Source organism: Mugil cephalus, chromosome 1 (genome assembly GCF_022458985.1).
Source record: "Mugil cephalus isolate CIBA_MC_2020 chromosome 1, CIBA_Mcephalus_1.1, whole genome shotgun sequence".
Classification (NCBI taxonomy): Eukaryota; Metazoa; Chordata; class Actinopteri; order Mugiliformes; family Mugilidae; genus Mugil; species Mugil cephalus.
The window spans coordinates 14,792,056-14,810,080 of NC_061770.1; the positions used below are offsets into that span (position 1 = coordinate 14,792,056).

Consider the following 18,025-nt stretch of genomic DNA (forward strand, 5'->3'; position numbering starts at 1 on the left):
ATTCTGCTCAGAGCTGGAATTCTAGGGCATGTTCCTCTCTTCATCTCTCTCCCTGGTTTTTCTTTTCTTTTTCGTTTTCTAACTTGTTTCAACGCTGCAGCGCTAACAAAACGGACCGTATGGGCTTTTAGCAAATACAAAGGTGTCATCGCACATTTGAGGATGTATTTGCCTGTGTAGGTAGTTACGTGTGCAGTCAAATGAGCGTGCATGTGTGTGTGTGTGTGCAAACACGTGCATCGATACGTAAGTCATTAAAAGCCCATACTTTCAACCAATTCGAGCGGTTATTTACTTAAATAAAAACACTTGTCACAAATAGACATCAGTTTACGCTGCATTTGACAAAATGAAAATAATTGTCATGCCCTTTAGCAGGAGAAAGGGTTTAAATTTAGTTGGACAGGAGGACACTGCAAGCCAAGGTCAACTTGTAAGCATTAACAATGATTCAATCATTAATCTCTTCCCTTGTCTATTTATTTTTTGCATCTCCTTCCCGTGAGCTTAACCCAGGTCAATCCATTTACATACAACAACAACAACAAAAAAAAAACATCCATGTAAATTCACTGCAACAGCTTAACATCCCACTGTGTGTGCGCGCGTGCGTGTGTGTGCACTCATGTGTGCTGTGTTGCTGTGCTGGGGGCGTGTTCTGCCTTGCCCTTCTGCCCACAGGCTCATGCATAATATCACCGGAGCATGCCAACGCAACGGGCATCCTCTGACAATGTTCGCCGCGTGTCAAAGCGTTTGCGTAGACCGCGCCGCATCCCGGGTCTAATTTTGTCCCCAGGTCGGCGCTTGCCAGAGCAAAAGGAGGGTAGCGTGAATGCCAGTGAACGCTGTGATTTAAGAGGCACAGCTGTCCACGGGGAGATGACACACCATCACACACACCAATGCAACTGGGGACGGGGAGAGCGAGCGAGCGAGCAAAACAACGAGGGGAGGACAGGGTGCCGATCCGGTGTCGGCAGCGGAGCAGAAATTTAGACGGGAGGAGAAATAGAATGCGGGGAATGAAGCAGAACAAGAGGTTCAGAGATAGTGAGAGATCAACAGGGAGAAAGATAAGAGGCTAGAGAGTTAGGGAGAGAGAGAGAGAGAGAGAGAGAGAGGGAGAGAGAGAGTGAGAGAGAGAGGGAGAGAGAGAGAGAGAGGCAGCGCTTCCTAACTCCAGTGATTCCCAGGCTGGCAGTGAGCTCTCCGCTCTGATCTGCCAGCTCTGATGGAGTTTCATGCCCTCGCAGGCAGTGCTGGGGATCCAGAGGGCATCACAGGTTTCCGCTGCTGACCAGGTCCTCTGATCCAGCACCCACTTTTTTTTGACCATATCCGCCTGCAGCACAGATGAGAGTCAGGATGAGCTAATCTCAACCTCACTAAGGGCTAATGGATCATCAACCGGTGACAGCCACCACAATCCAAAACAGGGAGCAGAGAGAACACTGAATGCAAGAAGAATGGCAGATATGAGAGGTAGGAGCTCCATCACCGGGGGTGAAAGAGTGGGAATGCATTTGTGTGGGTGAATGTGTGTGTGTGTGCGTGCGCGTGTGTGCATGGCAAGGCAGACTGATATCAGGTGTCAACGCTAATATGTTGTGCAAACTGAGGGATCATAAAAATAATTCAGATCTCCCATTAAAATAAGCAAAATGAAATGTTTATATGTCAGATATAAATATGTATTAGTGTGTAGTCTGTTGTTTTTGTGTGCGTTGCAAGTGAGATGATTTAAAGTGGTACTTGCTCCCTGTGGTTTATGTGTGTGACATTGCAAACTTCTTTGTGTGTACTTTGGACTGGAGGGACACATCAAAGCAAAGAGCCTGCGTTGACCTCATTCCAGAGCTGCTGTTACCAATGCTCCGCTGGGCTGATGCACTGTTTACGCGTCTCTGTGTACGCGTCGTGTGTTTATGAGTTTGTTTCCGAGCAAATGCACACATGTACGACGCATCCTTGCGTGCACATGTTAATTTCACTAACAAGTATGCAATTAGCGCGGGGCTTTGCGCCGCAGCGTGCTAAATCCGAGCCCAGCCGTGTTATGCTGCCGTTTTGCTTTTGGAGCAAGTAAGATAATATCATAACAGCAAAACTGCCAAGAGCCACTGTACCAAAACAACACCTGATGTTAGACTTGGGAGCTGCTGCGCCTGGATCTTTCACCTGGAAGTCCACCTGCTAATGAAGAAAAAAAAAATGGCGACTTCTTCAAGAGGAATGAAGGAGACTGCATTTTACGTTGTGTTCACTCAATGAATACAGGAGCATTAAGGCAAAGATACTTTTGTTAACTGCTGAATGCTAAATGCCAGCTGTGTGTTGAGTTTCACACAACAAATTTTGCAGGCCAACTCACATTAACATTCCTCAGTGGTTGGTTTATTATCATTTTGTTTCTGGAAAGACGCATCAGGTTGTCAGAAGACTCAGACGTGCATCGTGACATGCTGCCTGATTTAGAGGGAAAAGACACGGAAATTATTGAATATTCCCAGCTACAAAAATGAGCTGTAGGATTGTTGAGATGAAGGGCATTTAAGTTCCACAGCGCGGCTTATTTACCAATCCGCAATCCAGCGTACGACTGCACCTTCCGAGCTAGCTACAGTCGCGGGCTCGGGTTAGAGCTTCATTTCAATGAGCCTCGAGCTAGTCGAGCCGATGCTATAAATACTGCCGTAACGTTCCAGAAGGAATGGACATGTGAAGTCATCTCAAAGGAAATCAGACACCCAATATGTGCTGCGTATGGATTTGTGTGTGGGTGAGGGGTTGTGAGGCCTCGGCGAAGTCGCTGAGGGCCACTCTCTCAGGGGGCGGGAGGTGGGAGTTGGCACATTAGTAAGAAGTTTACTTTCTAGCTTATTACACCAAGAACAAAGCTACGTGAGCAGCAAACAAAACAAATGTCACCTTTATTTCTATGAAGGCGGCCATGGCAGTTCAAAACGCTGGTATGAATCTACGCAATTATATAATAGTAGTGCAAAAATACTAAGCTTTAAACTTTTTTATGTGCTGCATATAATCTACCCATACTTTCAAATGTCTAACCCCTGTATATGTCCCTGTGTCTCCGCAGTGATACTGGTGTGTGCTCTGCTCTACCCCCTGTCTTTGTCACATGCCTGTCCAAAGGAGTGTAGCTGCAACAGCAACACCAAAGTAGTAGACTGCCGGGGCCGAGGCCTCTATGACATTCCTCGACGACTGCATCCAGACACCCAAGAACTGTATCTGCAAGACAATCGTATCAGGGGGCTGGGATCAGTGGCTTTCAGGGAAATACCCCTCGTCCGCATTATCGACCTATCGAACAACTCCATAACATCTATATCACCCACTGCTCTGCTCAGGCTGAGGACACTGCAGCGCCTCAGCCTGGCCTACAACAGCCTAAAAGAGCTTGACAAGCGGTTGCTCGGCCCGATCCGCACGCTTTCACACCTCGACCTCTCACATAACAGGTTAAGCCTTGACACTGGAAAAGATCAAATTTGTTGTGTTGCCCATGTCGAGCATACATTAGATGCCATGTAAGCCACTGAACCATATCTCATTTCCTTCTCCATGTCCCTCCTGCCAGCTTGTGGGGACTGCCGGGAGCCATGGGGGACAGTTTGAGGAACCTCAGCCACTTGGGGTTAGCGTACAACAGAATAACGCGATTGGACCGCTCCCTCCTTGAGGCCCTGACACACCTGGACAGCCTCACGCTACGAGGCAACCTCTGGAAGTGTGACTGCCAGCTCATAGGCCTCAAGCTCTGGCTGGAGACCTACCTGTTTAAAGGTTAGACCACTGGAAGCTCAAGCAACACTCCAGCATTCTTCATTCATAATGGATTTTGGGAAGAGCATTAAATAAAGGTGGTACTGTCAATTTCTATAGAGTTTTACCTTTTGCAGAAGAGATGTGGCTAGCAGAGGACCGGCAACTAGGCTGCTACAGGACGTTTTTGCTTATGCAATATGAAACCTAACCACTCAAGTCATGGGTAAAGCTGCCCTTTAGCGTAAGCAAGTATCCTAAAATAAGTAGAGTGAGAAAGACCACACTTTACGACAAAGGGAGTCTCGACCTCGAAATGGAAAATCTGTTTATATGTTTCTCATTGGAGCATCTGACACAGCATTTAAGAGTCAGTGTGTAGCTCTGGAGGGTACAGAGATGTCGCTTTTACTTGTTATATTTAATTTAATCAGGATAGTCTTTGGGGAAGAAACCACAAGCATCGTAGTAGAACTGTTTACAGAGGTCCATATTTAGTCAAGAGTCTTTATTGTGACTACTGGTTCATGCACAAATAAGAATCTGCTTAACACTGTGCAGCTCGGCGGTGGTCCTTGCAGCGAGTGATAGAGTCTACGGGCGATTAAACGTTTTGTTTTCCATGCAAGGCTAAACCCAGCACGCTTTAGATAACAAAATTACCATTGTGCAATGAAAGCTCGTCTTGCACGGAGTAAGACGGCCGGCCTACATGCCTGTGCGACCCTGACACGGCTTTCGTCTCAAAGGCTGCAAATTCTAATTACCGCAAAACGGAACAATGGAGGATGCGAGAGTGTATACTTAATGGAAAGACAGTGGTTAATCACGCAGGCGGGAAGAAAGTGTGCGACGGAGCACGCTCGGCGCTCGGCGTGAACACGGAGAGATGGAAAAACAGAGAGATTTATGGGACACGCGGAGGGCAGCTGATGAAGCCCTAACTCAGTGCTTTCTCTAACAGACTATACTCGTTAATCTCCGGTGATCCAACTGAGACTCCGTTCGGGCAGTTAATCATATCTCATTTTCTAACGCTGCCACTTAGAGTGAGCTATTACACTCTAGATTTAACACAAAAATAAAATAAAAAGAGAAGTAGTGGGCTCGTTTAGGCCCAGCCATGATGATATAATTGTCGTAAGGAAATGAGTAATTAGCAGCTTTTAATGCATAATGACATCCATGACAATGATCCATTTCTTCCTATTCCTTCCTTCCTGATCCCAAGGTGGAGTCGTGGATGAAGTAATCTGCTTGCAGCCAGAAGAAATGAGGAACAGAGACCTTCAGAAAGTCCCTTACCAGCTCTTCCATGCCTGTATGACTACAAGCTACCATTACCTGTTTGCCAACATACACCACCTGGAGTCTGAGAGGCTACTGCGAGGCCACACCCATGGCAACCATGCTCATCCCTCAAGCCACACTCTCCATATCCCCATGGCAATGGGGGAGGGCTTTGGTGGTGGTGGGGGAGCGGAAGGAGGAGCAGGAGGAGGAGGAGGAGGAGGGGGAGGAGGAGGAGGAGGAGGGGGTATGGTAGAGTGTGAAACTAAGCAGAGGCCACGGCCTGTCAACTTGCGCCACGCTATCGCCACCGTGATCATCACCGGCGTGGTGTGTGGGATCGTGTGTCTCATGATGCTGGCAGCAGCAGTGTACGGATGTGCCTACGCTGCGATCATGGCCAAATACCAGCGAGAGTTAAAGAAGAACGAGGAGCTGGCAGCAGCGGCGCAGGGGGCGGATCACGCCACGGCCGACGAGAAGGAACCACTGGAGAACGCCATCGCCTAGGGGACGAAAACATCAACCTTGAACTCAAAACCTGGGCCTCAACCCTTTAACCTAACTGTCTCTGGATGCCATGTGTGTGTGCTCGTGCATATGTGTCGGAGAGAGGGAGACAGAGGCGGGATGATGTATTTTTGTGTGTGTTCACCTCATTTCTGAGATTTGGGTAGCTAAATTCCGCAGGTATTTGACTATGCACTGACGAGGAGAGTATCTTCTACTGTATGCGGGTTTGAGGGGCAGGCCAAAGAACTCAAAGATATAAATTTCAGTTTGTCTGAGAAATGCATATCACAGATAGGAACAAATTGCTATATATTTATAACTGTGTACTTCTAGATATAATAGTAAAGTTCTGGTATTTATAAAGTGGATTTTAGAATCTGGTTGTCTTTTCACTGTTGTTCATCTGTTTTTGACGTAATTTTGAAAACTCCTAGTAGGCAGCTGCTGTCCTAAGTTGTTTGTATCACTGTTGTGAGTGTCTGAGAGCAAGACTGAGACTTTTTGTGTTTCATTTGTGCTGAAGAATGCATGGGAATATGTACACTGTATGCACATGCTCATTTCAAGCGTCTGTGCCTAATATCAAGAAAACGTTCTGAGGAGGAAATACGTTTTCCTAAAGGATTAAAAGGATTATTATTATTATTTTTTTTTTTCTGACCACTCCGTGAAAATGGGAAATTCGTTGAAGCAATAATGAAACAAACTAAAAATGAAAACAGCAAAACCTGGGCTCGGCATGGTTGTTTTTCCACGACTCTGTGAGTTCATGAGTGTGTGTTGTCATCCTGCTGCACACAGTCACACCAATACACACACACGTTTAGAAGAACAGCTCTTGAGGTCAGCGTAGTTTCATTTGTTAGTGAGTCAATGATTACATAACAGTAGTCATGTCTTGCAATATGTATTACATAAAATAAAAGGAAACATTTTACCTGTTCTCTGCAATTAATTTGAGGAGCATCCTTAAAAGGGGTAATCTATCTTCAAAGCCATGGGGTCTGAGCTCCCTTAAGGGGGGCGCTAAAGATCTAAATCACATATTCACCTTTACTAGATAATTAAAAGTATATACTGTATGTACAAATGTCAACCTCTGTGACAGGGATCTCAGTTTGTCATCAGAGCAGCTAGCCACTAACCGACAAGTTCACCCTAGCAGGTTTTTTTCTCCACAGTCAGAAAAACATAAAAATGATCAGGATTTAGTTATTATCAAAAAAAAGTAGAGCTACATCTCCTTTTTTCTTTTTTTTTTCTTTTTTTTGAATGTGGTAATATGCTATTTGTGTCAAAGAGCTAGCGAATGAAATTCAAACGATGCCCATAGTGTTAGCAGCAAGAAATTTTAAAGCTTGATGTGACGAAGCATAGGCCTTACCCTTACCCACCTAACGACACCTGACTCTTAGTTGTAAATAAATCGAAGCCTTGATATATTTTAAACAAATAAGTAAACAAAAATTCTGCTTGGCCGGAAAACATGTTTATTTCTGCTGCAAAGTTGGGAATTATGACATGATAGTCTGTGGGGAAGGACTCGCATTTGGGCCAAGCCTCAAGTGGCCGTTCAATAACATGCACAGTGCAAAGACGGCCTCAATGTTGTGTGTGTATGTGTGTGTGTGTGTGTGTGTGTGTTTGTGTGTGTGTGTGTGTGTGTGTGTGTGTGTGTGTGTGCACTGCCAAGAGTCCAAATATGTGTGTGCTCGAGGGTCAGTAAAGGGTCCAATGCTCCAATGATGTAATGTCCTCAGAACAAAATAATTATTTTTCCATATTACTATATTACTATGTATATATACATATACACACATATATGCATACATATACATATATTATCCATATATGTATGCTATAAACTTGTTATTTGGTTAATAATTTGCAGCATAACATTTTCCTTTTCCTGTTCCGTTATTTCTAAAGCTGGGTTCACTATTTGTGAACTCATTCGGAATTCAGAATTTTGCCTCTGAATCAATTAATTATCTCAATTAATTAATTAATTAATTATGTCACTGGGAGGATTTTTTCCCGATTGCGTAAAACCTTCAGTTTCTGTGCGCCTCACGAGCGTCCATTACTATCCATCCATAATTACAACACAACATCCATCACGAGCAATGTTTAGCTTACGCAGCGCAGTGTTGAGGCCCGTGAATGTACACAGATGCCTTCGGTCTTAACGCCTGACCTGACTTTCACGGGTCCGCGTTCGTTACGGCAGCAGACTCGCTGCACGTGGCTCGGGATGTGACCACAAACATGGACACGCGCAAACAGACGCAGGCGTGCGTGTGCGCACACAGCGGCGCTGTGACTCAAGCGGTGTCTGCAAGCGCCCGTGGTGTGTGATGTCATCAGCCTGTCCTGTTAAGTTAGTGTATTAGCGTATTCGCAAGTCTGCAGCTCAGTGGAGCGCGGGGCAGTGAAAACTGGCCCTAACCGGCCTACGCTAAATTTGCATTCTAGCCTACATCTCTCCTCCCATCGGACTCGCTTATATAAAGTCGTCGTTACACACATCCCCCGATCCGATAAGCATGATCAGTGCTAGTGTGCATCGGCTCCTGCTGTAACAAAAGAGCCTCTGTAAACGCTGGGTTCTGAATAGTCATTTGGATCTCTGCAAAACAGGATTCGAGAGAACGGTTTTAACTTAAAACAACAAGTCAGCAGGGTCAAATAATAGTGTAGGCTGGTGTAAACTGCGGGCTGCTTGTGTACCACTCCGCTAGAAATCTGATGCACGCTCTGCCTGTATGTGTGTGTGTGTGTGTGTGTGTGTGTGTGTGTGTGTGTGTGTGTGTGTGTGTGTCTGTATGTGTGCGCGTGTGCTGTGGCACCACACAGACTCTCCCATCTCTGTCCTTCTGCTCCAGTGGTTTCCCCAAGGCTAAGCCTACCCACAATGCACCGTTTTCATGTCAACGCACTCAAGCACCGTGAAATAATTTTCTCCTTTCTGCGCCCTTTTATTTCTTCTCTCGTCTTGTCACTGCATTTCCTTAAGATGTCCCTACTCACCCTTCCTCCGCGCGGATCACATATTGTGAGAGGCGAACCGAACATCATCTGAAGATTTCTTTTTTTTTTTCTTTTTTCTTTGTACGTATAGTGTATGATTCAAACACTGCGTTAAGTATTGGATCTGGGGCACTTGAACTGATAAGACAAGTGCTGTACAGCGTCTTTGAAATGTAATTCATTCAAAATGCTAGGCCATGTGATTTCTAAATGTTATTCGGTTAGCATTAACGTCCAAAAGAACTAAACATTAAGAAATTCCTGACTGTGCATTGCCTCGGGAGCAGCGCCGAGGCAAAGACATATCTGATTTTTATGATCACATTTTGCTCATTGTACCAGCTTGGAAGTTTTTGGAGCAACAACTTCTTTATTTAGATATTTTGCCAAGTAAGCACTTACCCTCGGTGCGTGTAAAAGAAAAAAACACACGCAAACTAAGTTTTTACTGTCTTAACGCATCAACTTGTCAGGATCGTGGTAAAAGTGTTGATTTAGTTACGAAACTGTGCGCGAATCTTGCGGCCGGGGAGGGGAAGTTGACAGGTGATGATAGATGTCACGTCACAACGTCTCTCAAGGTAATCGCTGCGGCAAAAACCGTGCGTCTACATTTCCACCCCGCCCCCTGCCCCTGCTAATTCCATTTAACGCGTTGTTCCCTCCCTCCGCAAACCGAGATGATGGCCGTTGGAGCGAGGGCCGCGCTTGGTACCAAAAACTTGCTGATTGCACTACATGGGCGTAACACTGTGGGCCGTCTGAGTCACCAGGATGTCATACGAGGCAAACCACAAAGAAGCCATCGAGGACATAATGTGCCTTAAATATAGGCGCAGACGCACAAAAGGCGTTTAAGAAACCAGCTTCTATTAATACATTCAGGCAAAAATACTCTGGGATGCTGGACCTTCATGCAGCACGCGGGCAGTGTTTTCCGCCCCGAAAAGGGGAGAAAAAGTCAAAGTGGACAACTGCAGACCGGGAAAACAAATCATAGTAGAGTGAGGAAGAAAATATTTCGGTCGTCTTCAACGTAGAAGTGTCTGGTGTGCGTTTATGAACGAGTGTGAAGGAGCCGCTTGAGATCCGACTTACCCGCAGCTATGGGTGATTTCCTCTCATCCAGAAGCTGAATGGCGGTACTGGCCAATACGACGCTCTTGTTTTCTGATCCTAAACCACACAGATAAACACACACACACACACACACACACACACACACACACACACACACACACACACACACACACACACACACACACTGTGAACTCAAATCACAGTCATATCATAATTCCTCGTATTAGTTCTGAACTGACCACAGGGTGATTGGAGGCAGAAACACTGAACATAAATACCACAGAGTACTATTTCATGGACACAGCCGACTACCACGGTCCAGAGAGGAAGAGTGCATCTGAGGCTAGTCCGGCGAGTAAATAAGAGGCTTTCAGATCACTTGTATTAGCTGGCACTAATGGAAAGCCTGAGGCCGGGGACAGACGAGAACACACTCTCCCTCCGGAGGAGAAACCGCGTCTTAGAGAAAAAGTTAAACTGAAAACGCTCTTGTGCGTCTTTTTTATGTGTGTCCACGTGTGTGTTTTTTGGGTCCAGTCACTATGGAAAGGGCTGAACCTCCTCCTAACGTATCTTATTTCAACCCGCAGCAATCAGTCCCGTCCACAAGAACACAACCCAGAATTAATAAGAGAGGAAGGGGAGGCAGAGACGCGCAGCCAGAGACGACAGCCAAATATGGGGGAAAGAGGAGAAGAAGGGACAGAGCAAATTTCAAGAAGTCTAATACGAGTGAGTGAATTGAATTAGTTGCGCAAAACATATAGTGTGTCTTTATAACTCACTTCTCAGCTTCCAGGCTGTTAGTGGTGCTATCTATCATTCTCCTCAGTTTGAGGCTACATCCACGCAAGCACGGTTAACGCGGAAAGCGATCTTCATGCAGACAAGCGTTTTAACATTGTGTCAGAAATAATATCTGGCCATTTTAACGTCTCCGAAAATGCATATCGCAGGACCGCCGATGCAAAGAAGGCATGCCAGGGTAAGCAAAAAGCAGATGGTTGAGGGGATTTTTTTTTTAGCTTGAACTGAAGACAAGGTGGAACTTTTGCCGAAAGTAACACTGGAGCATAAGCCACAGCGGGAGAAAACATAAATACAGCAACATATTTGAGCGATAACAGGATCTTTATCCACTGCTACAGTTTCACCTGGGACGTCATGTGGTTTCGAGACTGTTTAGAAACCCTGCGATGTCTCGGCTACTTTCCGCTTCACTCCACCAAAAGTGTGAGGCCATTTAACACATCTACACTATTTCATGGCTTTAGTTACTTTGCAAATTCAGATTAATAATAAAATATATAAATATATATATATTTTTTAAATAAAACGCGATGTGAAGAGATCCCGGGGTAGAAATTACCAACGACCTGGCAGCATTTGAATCGGCCCCACGTACAATGAACACATCATGATTCCGTCCGTCTGAAGGGGTGAATGCGTCAGCCACATCTGCGCCTAACATCTGCCCAAACTTTGATCTCTAAGTGACAAGAGGCCATGAAAAGCAGAAACAAATCAAGCAAAACTCTAGAATGAAAATAGGATTGAAATTTGCGGAGTAATTTTTACTTTAAAAACAATCACAATATATTATTATATTACAATTATTTCTAACTACTAGAGGTCCCCAGGTAAAATTACGTTCCATGAAAATAAGACGTGGGAAGACGTTTTTTTTTCTTTTTAAAGCTCCTGTATCTGACTCATTGTTTCCAAAAATTCCGTTTCTGCAGGTTCAACAAAACAACCCTTAAGTTTTCTTTAGGTCTCTATTTGAGGGACCCTAAAATGAGAGAGTAGTATGGATGCTAAGAAGAAGCACAGCAAAAAAAAAAAAAAAAAGTATTTATGTGGACGCAACCTCATTGTGTAACACTGGGATCAACAACGATTCAGAGTGCCAATTTACTCTAGGGATTACAGGGTGAAATGATTCGCGGTCTTACCTGAGTTGAAAGGCAGAGAGTAAACAAAAGTTCCAGGAACTTGCTCTGCCGCTCTCTTGTACCACAGAGGGAAGTGATCGGCGTTGAACACCCCTTCTCTGTCCTCGGCCGTCAGGAAGTCTCTTGAAGCGGAGAGGACGCAGGAGACACGAGTGATGCGCGTGGCATTTGAGTACAGGCTCGGACAGCTTTCACACACTCGGCTTACTTACTGGTTTGTCAGTTCGTCAGGAACCACAAACAGGTTAATTCTGGACAGGCCCGTTCTTGTGCCCAGGTAGGCTATCTCCACACCTTTGTCGGAGTTCCTACCGAACATAAAAAATATATAGTTTATATCATCAAGAATATAAAATTATGAGTTATGTCCGTCAGGGGCATTTCTATTACAATTTAAATAGCAAGTATCCTTATATACATACTCTGACTTGTTGAGCACGAGGCTGGTCCAGTAGGCCTCTAAAGGTGCGGTCACTACTGCGTCGAAGAGAACTTCCTGAATCAGCTCCTTGTCGCCTAACACAGAAAAGGCAGAAATGCTTATATTATATATATATACCTTATGTTTATAAATGATTACCAGTAACTTGCTAATAATTACAAAAACTAACACTGGAGGTGGGGTTCATGTCCACTGAGGTAAACCTTGATCGCCTCTATCTGGGACAGATAGCGGTGCTCCGGGTGCTCGTCCGTGTTGCAGTACGTCCTGGAACACAACAAGAACGGAAAATATGGATGCTGGTTAGGATAACACAAACAGTCACGGCTGGCGCCTTACTCAGCTTTCGTTACAAGTCCTTACTCCTAAATGATGTCTCAGATTAAAACTGCAAACACAATTGAACATCTGTCATGTAATCAATGCATAAAATGAGAAGTCAGACAAAGGCCTTCTTATTTTCACTTCATTCGGTTAGTCTGAAAAGCATTTACTGTAATGTGTTTAGATGTTGGTTTCCAGTTCCGGTGACCACAAGTCATCAAGTGACACAAAGCATCAAGTCAAAGTCCTACAGATCCAAGAGCTGCCGTTGGCATTGGAGCGGAATTACAACTTTGATTGATTTTATAATTTGGCAGTATATTTAGGATCTAGTCCAATCACGATGTCACTTGAATAAAGGAGGAGGCTGGGAGTGTAGCTGCGTCCAAATACCGTACCATTCGTCTGCCAGCGCTACGTCAGGATGCTCCAAGTCATGAAGTCCTGCAACGAAACGAGAGCTAAATGTCTTAAAATAAATAAGAAAAAGCACTCGTCGTGAACTCGTAATAATAGGTCTGAGTGGCTGCGTCGCGAATGCACACACTCTCGAGCACACACCGCGGGTGAAAAATGTGCTTTTTGAGTGGATGTGACAGGTCTGATTAGATGAGGAAGAGCCAAGTCATGCTCAGGGGGCTCGTCGTGATGGACATGTTTAGAGAAACACAGAGACACACACACACACACACACACACACACACACACCACGGCATGAATATTAACATGCATGAGGCTTGACATGAAAATAGACACACACACACAGGCAGGGCCAGACATACACACATTCAAGACACCGAAGGAGCCACTAAAGAAATATTTAACTTCCTGCCCAGTGGTGGCTTTGTAATTCATTAGCGCTGCATTTCTATTAAACGTGTATGTGAGGTTGCCTGTGGGAGCCACAGATATGTAGACCACGGCAGACCCGGCGATGGGCGGCGGAGAGCGAGCACGAATGTTTATAATAACGGAACGTAATACTTCTAATCCAATACATTTCGCAAAGGAAACGCGGCACTGCTAATTTACTACAAAGCTTTAATGTCAAGCTGCTTTGTAGACTTAAAAAAGAAAAAAGAAAAATGAAAAAGGAAAAACATGACGGTGTACGGTTGGCTCAGCCATCCAAGGGAATGGGAAAAGGTTAAATTTAGCGTCGCTAAAACCAGCTCAAACACTGAAATGCCACTGCCGGATTTAAATCCATAAGTATGATTAATCTGATAATTTAATGCGGCAAATGAAAGAGGGAAAGAGGGAAAATACGAAAGAGGCCATGATTATTTTTACTTTCATTACTTATACAAGTAAAAGTGAGGCTCACTGTTTACTGAAAATAATGCAAAAATAGTGTTTCCACAGTACATGTGTACTCTGATAAAACTTTTTTCTCTTTTTCTTAAATACAGAATTTACAGAAACTAAAAAAAAAATACAACTGTGTTATATAATAATATAGCCTCAATATTTACTTCTCAAAATATTATAAATATGTATTATAATGTCACAAACTAGAGTGCTCTCCAGAACTGCAAGTGCGACTTCCCATAAATACAGCAAACTGTTGAGCATAACTGGGGCATAACTGGTCTTAATTAAGAATTCTGCAATATCTATATAAAAAAAAAAAGTTCTGCACATAAATTTGGGGGGAAAAAAATATTTTTTTACCACTTCTTGTGAAATGATTGTGACAGTGTGATTTAATCTTGATGGATAAAGTGTTTCAAACATATAACTGATAACAGGAATAAAAAGAGGAATGTGTCTGAAAACAAAACGATTCCAACTTTATCGGCAACAGTGACATGTTTTCTTTAGAATATGTTGATAAAGCGACGTGTTGTTTTTCCCTACAATACTTTTATTTCAATAAATCAAAAGGTTGGACTGTGATACAAGCAATACCTTGCATATATTGAATTGCCATTACACATTTCGGAGGAAGGACGGTGGTAATGTTATATGCGCAATGCGTGCTGAGAAGTGTCGGAAAACTGCTGCGGCAGCTGTGTAAAGAAATGCTCACCGAGTGAGACGCACTGACATTAAAAGAGCACAAGAGAGTGAGGGAGGGATTAATAGATAAAGAAAAACAAAAGATTATGGGGCTCAAAGGAGAAAAAGGAGAGAGCAGGATTTCCTACCTTCTTCCACTGTGACATTCCCTCTGAAGAAGTACTTCCCGTGGCCTCTGGAAAGAGCTACCCCTAGACTGAAAGTAAAATAATAGTTTTTTTTTTTGGTCCAAAAAGCTACTTCTCTGTTGTGCAGGGGAAAAACTGTGATATTTCAATTCATTCTGAACAGAAATGTTTTTACCTGAAAGGAGTGCCTTTGATGTCTGTGTAGTAGTAATCATTATGCAAAACCAGAACGCGTTTCTGAAATAAAAGAGATTAATAGACTCCATTAGATGACAGGGTGAGCACCCAACATCGACTCAAGTGATCTGAAGTGATTCCTTGCACTCTGGCTCCATCTAGTGGAAAAGAGGCCAAATGCTTTTTGGTTTAACCGTCCAGACGTGCTAAGCTGCAGATGAGTGTGTGTGTTTCTGCAGTGCATGAGGATAAAGACTGTGAATATGCATGATCAAGCTAATGTATTCTGCTCTTTACTAAGCTCTGAATATGCAAATGCACAAACACATTCTCATACACCTGAATGTCTCTCTGTCTCTCTCCCTCTCCCTCTCTCTCCGACAGGCGAGTAGTAAAACAGAATCACTGGGCTGCTGTTTCCCCCATATTCAGCAACATGTGCTCGGTGGAGATAAGAGGCTCACACACTGAGAGACACACACCAGTGCATGCAGAGCAAACCAAATCAGAAACAAAATCCCCAAGTCAATCCCGTCCACGACCGTGCCAAGAGTAGCAACCCCTTGGCAGAGTGGATTCTCTCTGCTGAGTGTTTTCTCTGGTGCACCTTCTGGGACCGTGTGGAGAAAAAAAAAAGTGCTTGCGTTTGTGTGCGGCTCCCAGTTTTGGATGGCTTACCCCTTTGTCCACACTCTTCTTCACTTCCATGGAGAAGGTGCCCGTCTTCCTGTTGACCATGGCGTTTCTCAGCTAGAAATTCAGACACGTACACTGGCTCAGATTGACATTGAAAGCAGAGCTGTGGTGATGCTTCATGCGGACTGTTTACTAGAGTCTCACCGTGTCGTCCTTATCCTCCCATTCCACCTCAGACAGATCGACGCTGCTGTAGTTCGGCTTCCTTCGCTTCTTGCCGTCTCCGTACTAGACGCGTAAACCCCAATGTAAACACATGCATGCACAGGCTGAGATACTGAAGGAAATACAACAGAAAAGAGGGGGCCCTACTAGGACCAGTTATCATATAGCATAACTCCCGCCACACACTTGCAGGGTGATGCCTTCACCAATGGGTCGTATTTTCTTGTCAGTTAGCCTAGCCTAGCATGATACCGGTACAATCATGCTATTGGAAAACTTCTTCTACCGCTTTGTCATAGCAACATTTGGATTAGCGTATTAATCCTAGTTCTTGCGCTACAAGAACACCTACATATATATATATATATATAGGTATATATATACATATATATATATATATAGATATTGAGTGGATAGAAGGGTTTCTTGAATATGAACATGTTGCACATTGAACACTGTGTAAATCGTGTAGAATGTCGGAGGAATTATTCTAAACTGCACGGCGACAGAACGAAGCCTAGGCACTGAAAACTTAAATATGTGCAGAGTCTACATGTGAATTCACAGAGACTAAATTTTTATTTATACAGTGTCAATAACAATCAGAAACACGGAACCCGGCGCCTGGTTTCTATGGAGCAGGTCTTGCACCAGAGCAAGAACTGGGGCCTTTTTACTGAGAAAAACTGACAGCCTGTAAAGTGTTTTAATGCTTTTATTTCTGTCTCTTGCCCATTCTTAACCACTCGTCTATGATTCGAGTGTTGCCTTGTGCAAGTCAATTTGAAATCTTTGTCTATTTCATCATAAATAAAGCAATATATAATAAAACGATACATAAACTGCTCTCCATTATGGACAATCCATCCCATCCACTACACCAGAGGTGTCTGCAGCAGGGTTGCAAAAACTTTGGTTGATTAGACATTTTTATATATTTTTTTAATTTTTCCCCACAATTTTCCCACACATTTCTTTAAATACACATTAGCATTAATCCAACATGTTTTAGTAAAGGGACAAATGGGAGGCAGAAGATGTTATCTTTCAGTCAGCGCTTCACTCATTCACTCATTTACGGCAGATGCATGGCCACCCTACTGTTGCACATGTTTGAAATAAAAAAAGTAATCTTTGAATATGTGTTTTATTTGAATAGCTTAATACTGAATGCAAAATGATGATAATAATGCATATTAATGAATAGTACTAGGTTGAGTTTGGGGGTCCTCGGCCTGAAAAACTTTGAAGTATCTGTATCTGTGACATTAATTCGGCCGGCTTCTTTCATTTGAACATTAGAGGTGACACGGGCCAGAGTACCGGACTTAGTAATTGTACTTCATGTGTTCCTATGTGTGTGTATCTTTGAATCTCCCACTGCATTCATCTGTCAGCGAGGACAGTCTCCCACCCCTCATTAGTTGTTAAACACTGTTCATTAACGTCTTTAATTATGCCACTATTAAACCATCTGTCTGTCTGTCTGTCTGTCTGTCTCCTCCTCTTCTCCTCGTCCGTCCTCTCCTCATCCCTCAATATCTCTCCAATTTCATCTTGCGCTGCACCCCGCTCTGCTCCGCCCGCCCGCCCGCCCGCCCGGCACCTATCTTCCCGTCAGGCAGGTCCCTCGCTCTCCTGTGCCTCCCTCTCCCGCTACGCTCCCTCACCCCTTGTGAGAGGAGTGGGTGAGTACAATAGAGTTAATCACAGCCATTCAGTAGCTGTATCTCTGTCTATTCACGGAACAGCAGAGGCCTGGAACACACTCTCCTCATCTACATACCACAACGCAGCCAGCACACTCACATGGCACGCGGAGCACCCACACAATCACACACTAATTTTCTATGTCAGTCTCCACATCGGTGTGACAACAAAATCAGCAACTGACTGGACATTAAATCAAGAGTTAGTATTCATCGGCTGCACGTACAGTTACAAAATATCGTCATACATATGAACTTCAATCTCGGCATGCTGATAAGGGATTGTTATGATAATAAGGTTCACACTCCGTTAACTTTTTTTTCACAGAGCATCTGAATGGTGCTGGAGGTAATACTCACAAGTGGCCGCAAATCCGGGTGGGTGAGGATGTAGCCATTGTTGGTGATTGCAAAGGCGTAGCCGTGGATGCCAAGCTAGGAGGACACGCACAAACATGCACAGAGACAGACACAGCAAATGGATGCGTGACAAATCTGTACCTAATTGTAAACCTCCGCTAATCAAGCTCTTTGTCATTTTCACTTTCAGAGGCTCTGTTTCTCGCATCGAAACTTCTCGACGCGAGAATATGGCGCCACTCAGCCGCGTCTGGACAAATAACAAACTTTCAAATGACAAGACCTGATGCCCAACCAAGTTTCAGATCTACAAAAAAATCAGGGATGTGACATTATCAGAACGGA

At 44.1% G+C, this 18,025-nt stretch overlaps 2 protein-coding genes across 3 annotated transcripts in view; one reads left to right on the forward strand and one right to left on the reverse strand.

Moving 5' to 3' along the window:
* Positions 1-18,025, reverse strand: part of LOC125013968 (voltage-dependent calcium channel subunit alpha-2/delta-3-like) — a 119,413-nt gene that overhangs the window by 16,599 nt on the left and 84,789 nt on the right. For both annotated transcript variants that reach the window (XM_047594951.1, XM_047594943.1), the window contains 11 exons: positions 17,681-17,755; positions 15,591-15,674; positions 15,429-15,500; positions 14,749-14,810; positions 14,574-14,641; positions 12,822-12,867; positions 12,269-12,366; positions 12,080-12,173; positions 11,870-11,965; positions 11,658-11,779; positions 9,721-9,798 (listed from right to left, as the gene is read on the reverse strand). In XM_047594951.1, the coding sequence (XP_047450907.1) occupies positions 9,721-9,798; positions 11,658-11,779; positions 11,870-11,965; positions 12,080-12,173; positions 12,269-12,366; positions 12,822-12,867; positions 14,574-14,641; positions 14,749-14,810; positions 15,429-15,500; positions 15,591-15,674; positions 17,681-17,755 (895 nt within the window). The remainder of the gene's footprint in view (positions 1-9,720; positions 9,799-11,657; positions 11,780-11,869; positions 11,966-12,079; positions 12,174-12,268; positions 12,367-12,821; positions 12,868-14,573; positions 14,642-14,748; positions 14,811-15,428; positions 15,501-15,590; positions 15,675-17,680; positions 17,756-18,025) is intronic.
* On the forward strand, positions 830-6,534 carry LOC125013981 (leucine-rich repeat and transmembrane domain-containing protein 1). The gene is made up of 4 exons (XM_047594963.1): positions 830-1,485; positions 3,101-3,485; positions 3,605-3,810; positions 5,021-6,534. Exons 1-4 carry the CDS (start codon positions 1,470-1,472, stop codon positions 5,587-5,589), a joined length of 1,176 nt encoding a protein of 391 aa, XP_047450919.1. The 5' UTR covers positions 830-1,469; the 3' UTR covers positions 5,590-6,534.

Excerpts from the sequence above, each read along its gene's own strand:
- LOC125013981 (XM_047594963.1), top strand. Across the intron at positions 3,486-3,604 it reads CTCGACCTCTCACATAACAG|CTTGTGGGGACTGCCGGGAG; the intron begins GTTAAGCCTTGA and ends CCCTCCTGCCAG. Across the intron at positions 3,811-5,020 it reads GGAGACCTACCTGTTTAAAG|GTGGAGTCGTGGATGAAGTA; the intron begins GTTAGACCACTG and ends CCTGATCCCAAG.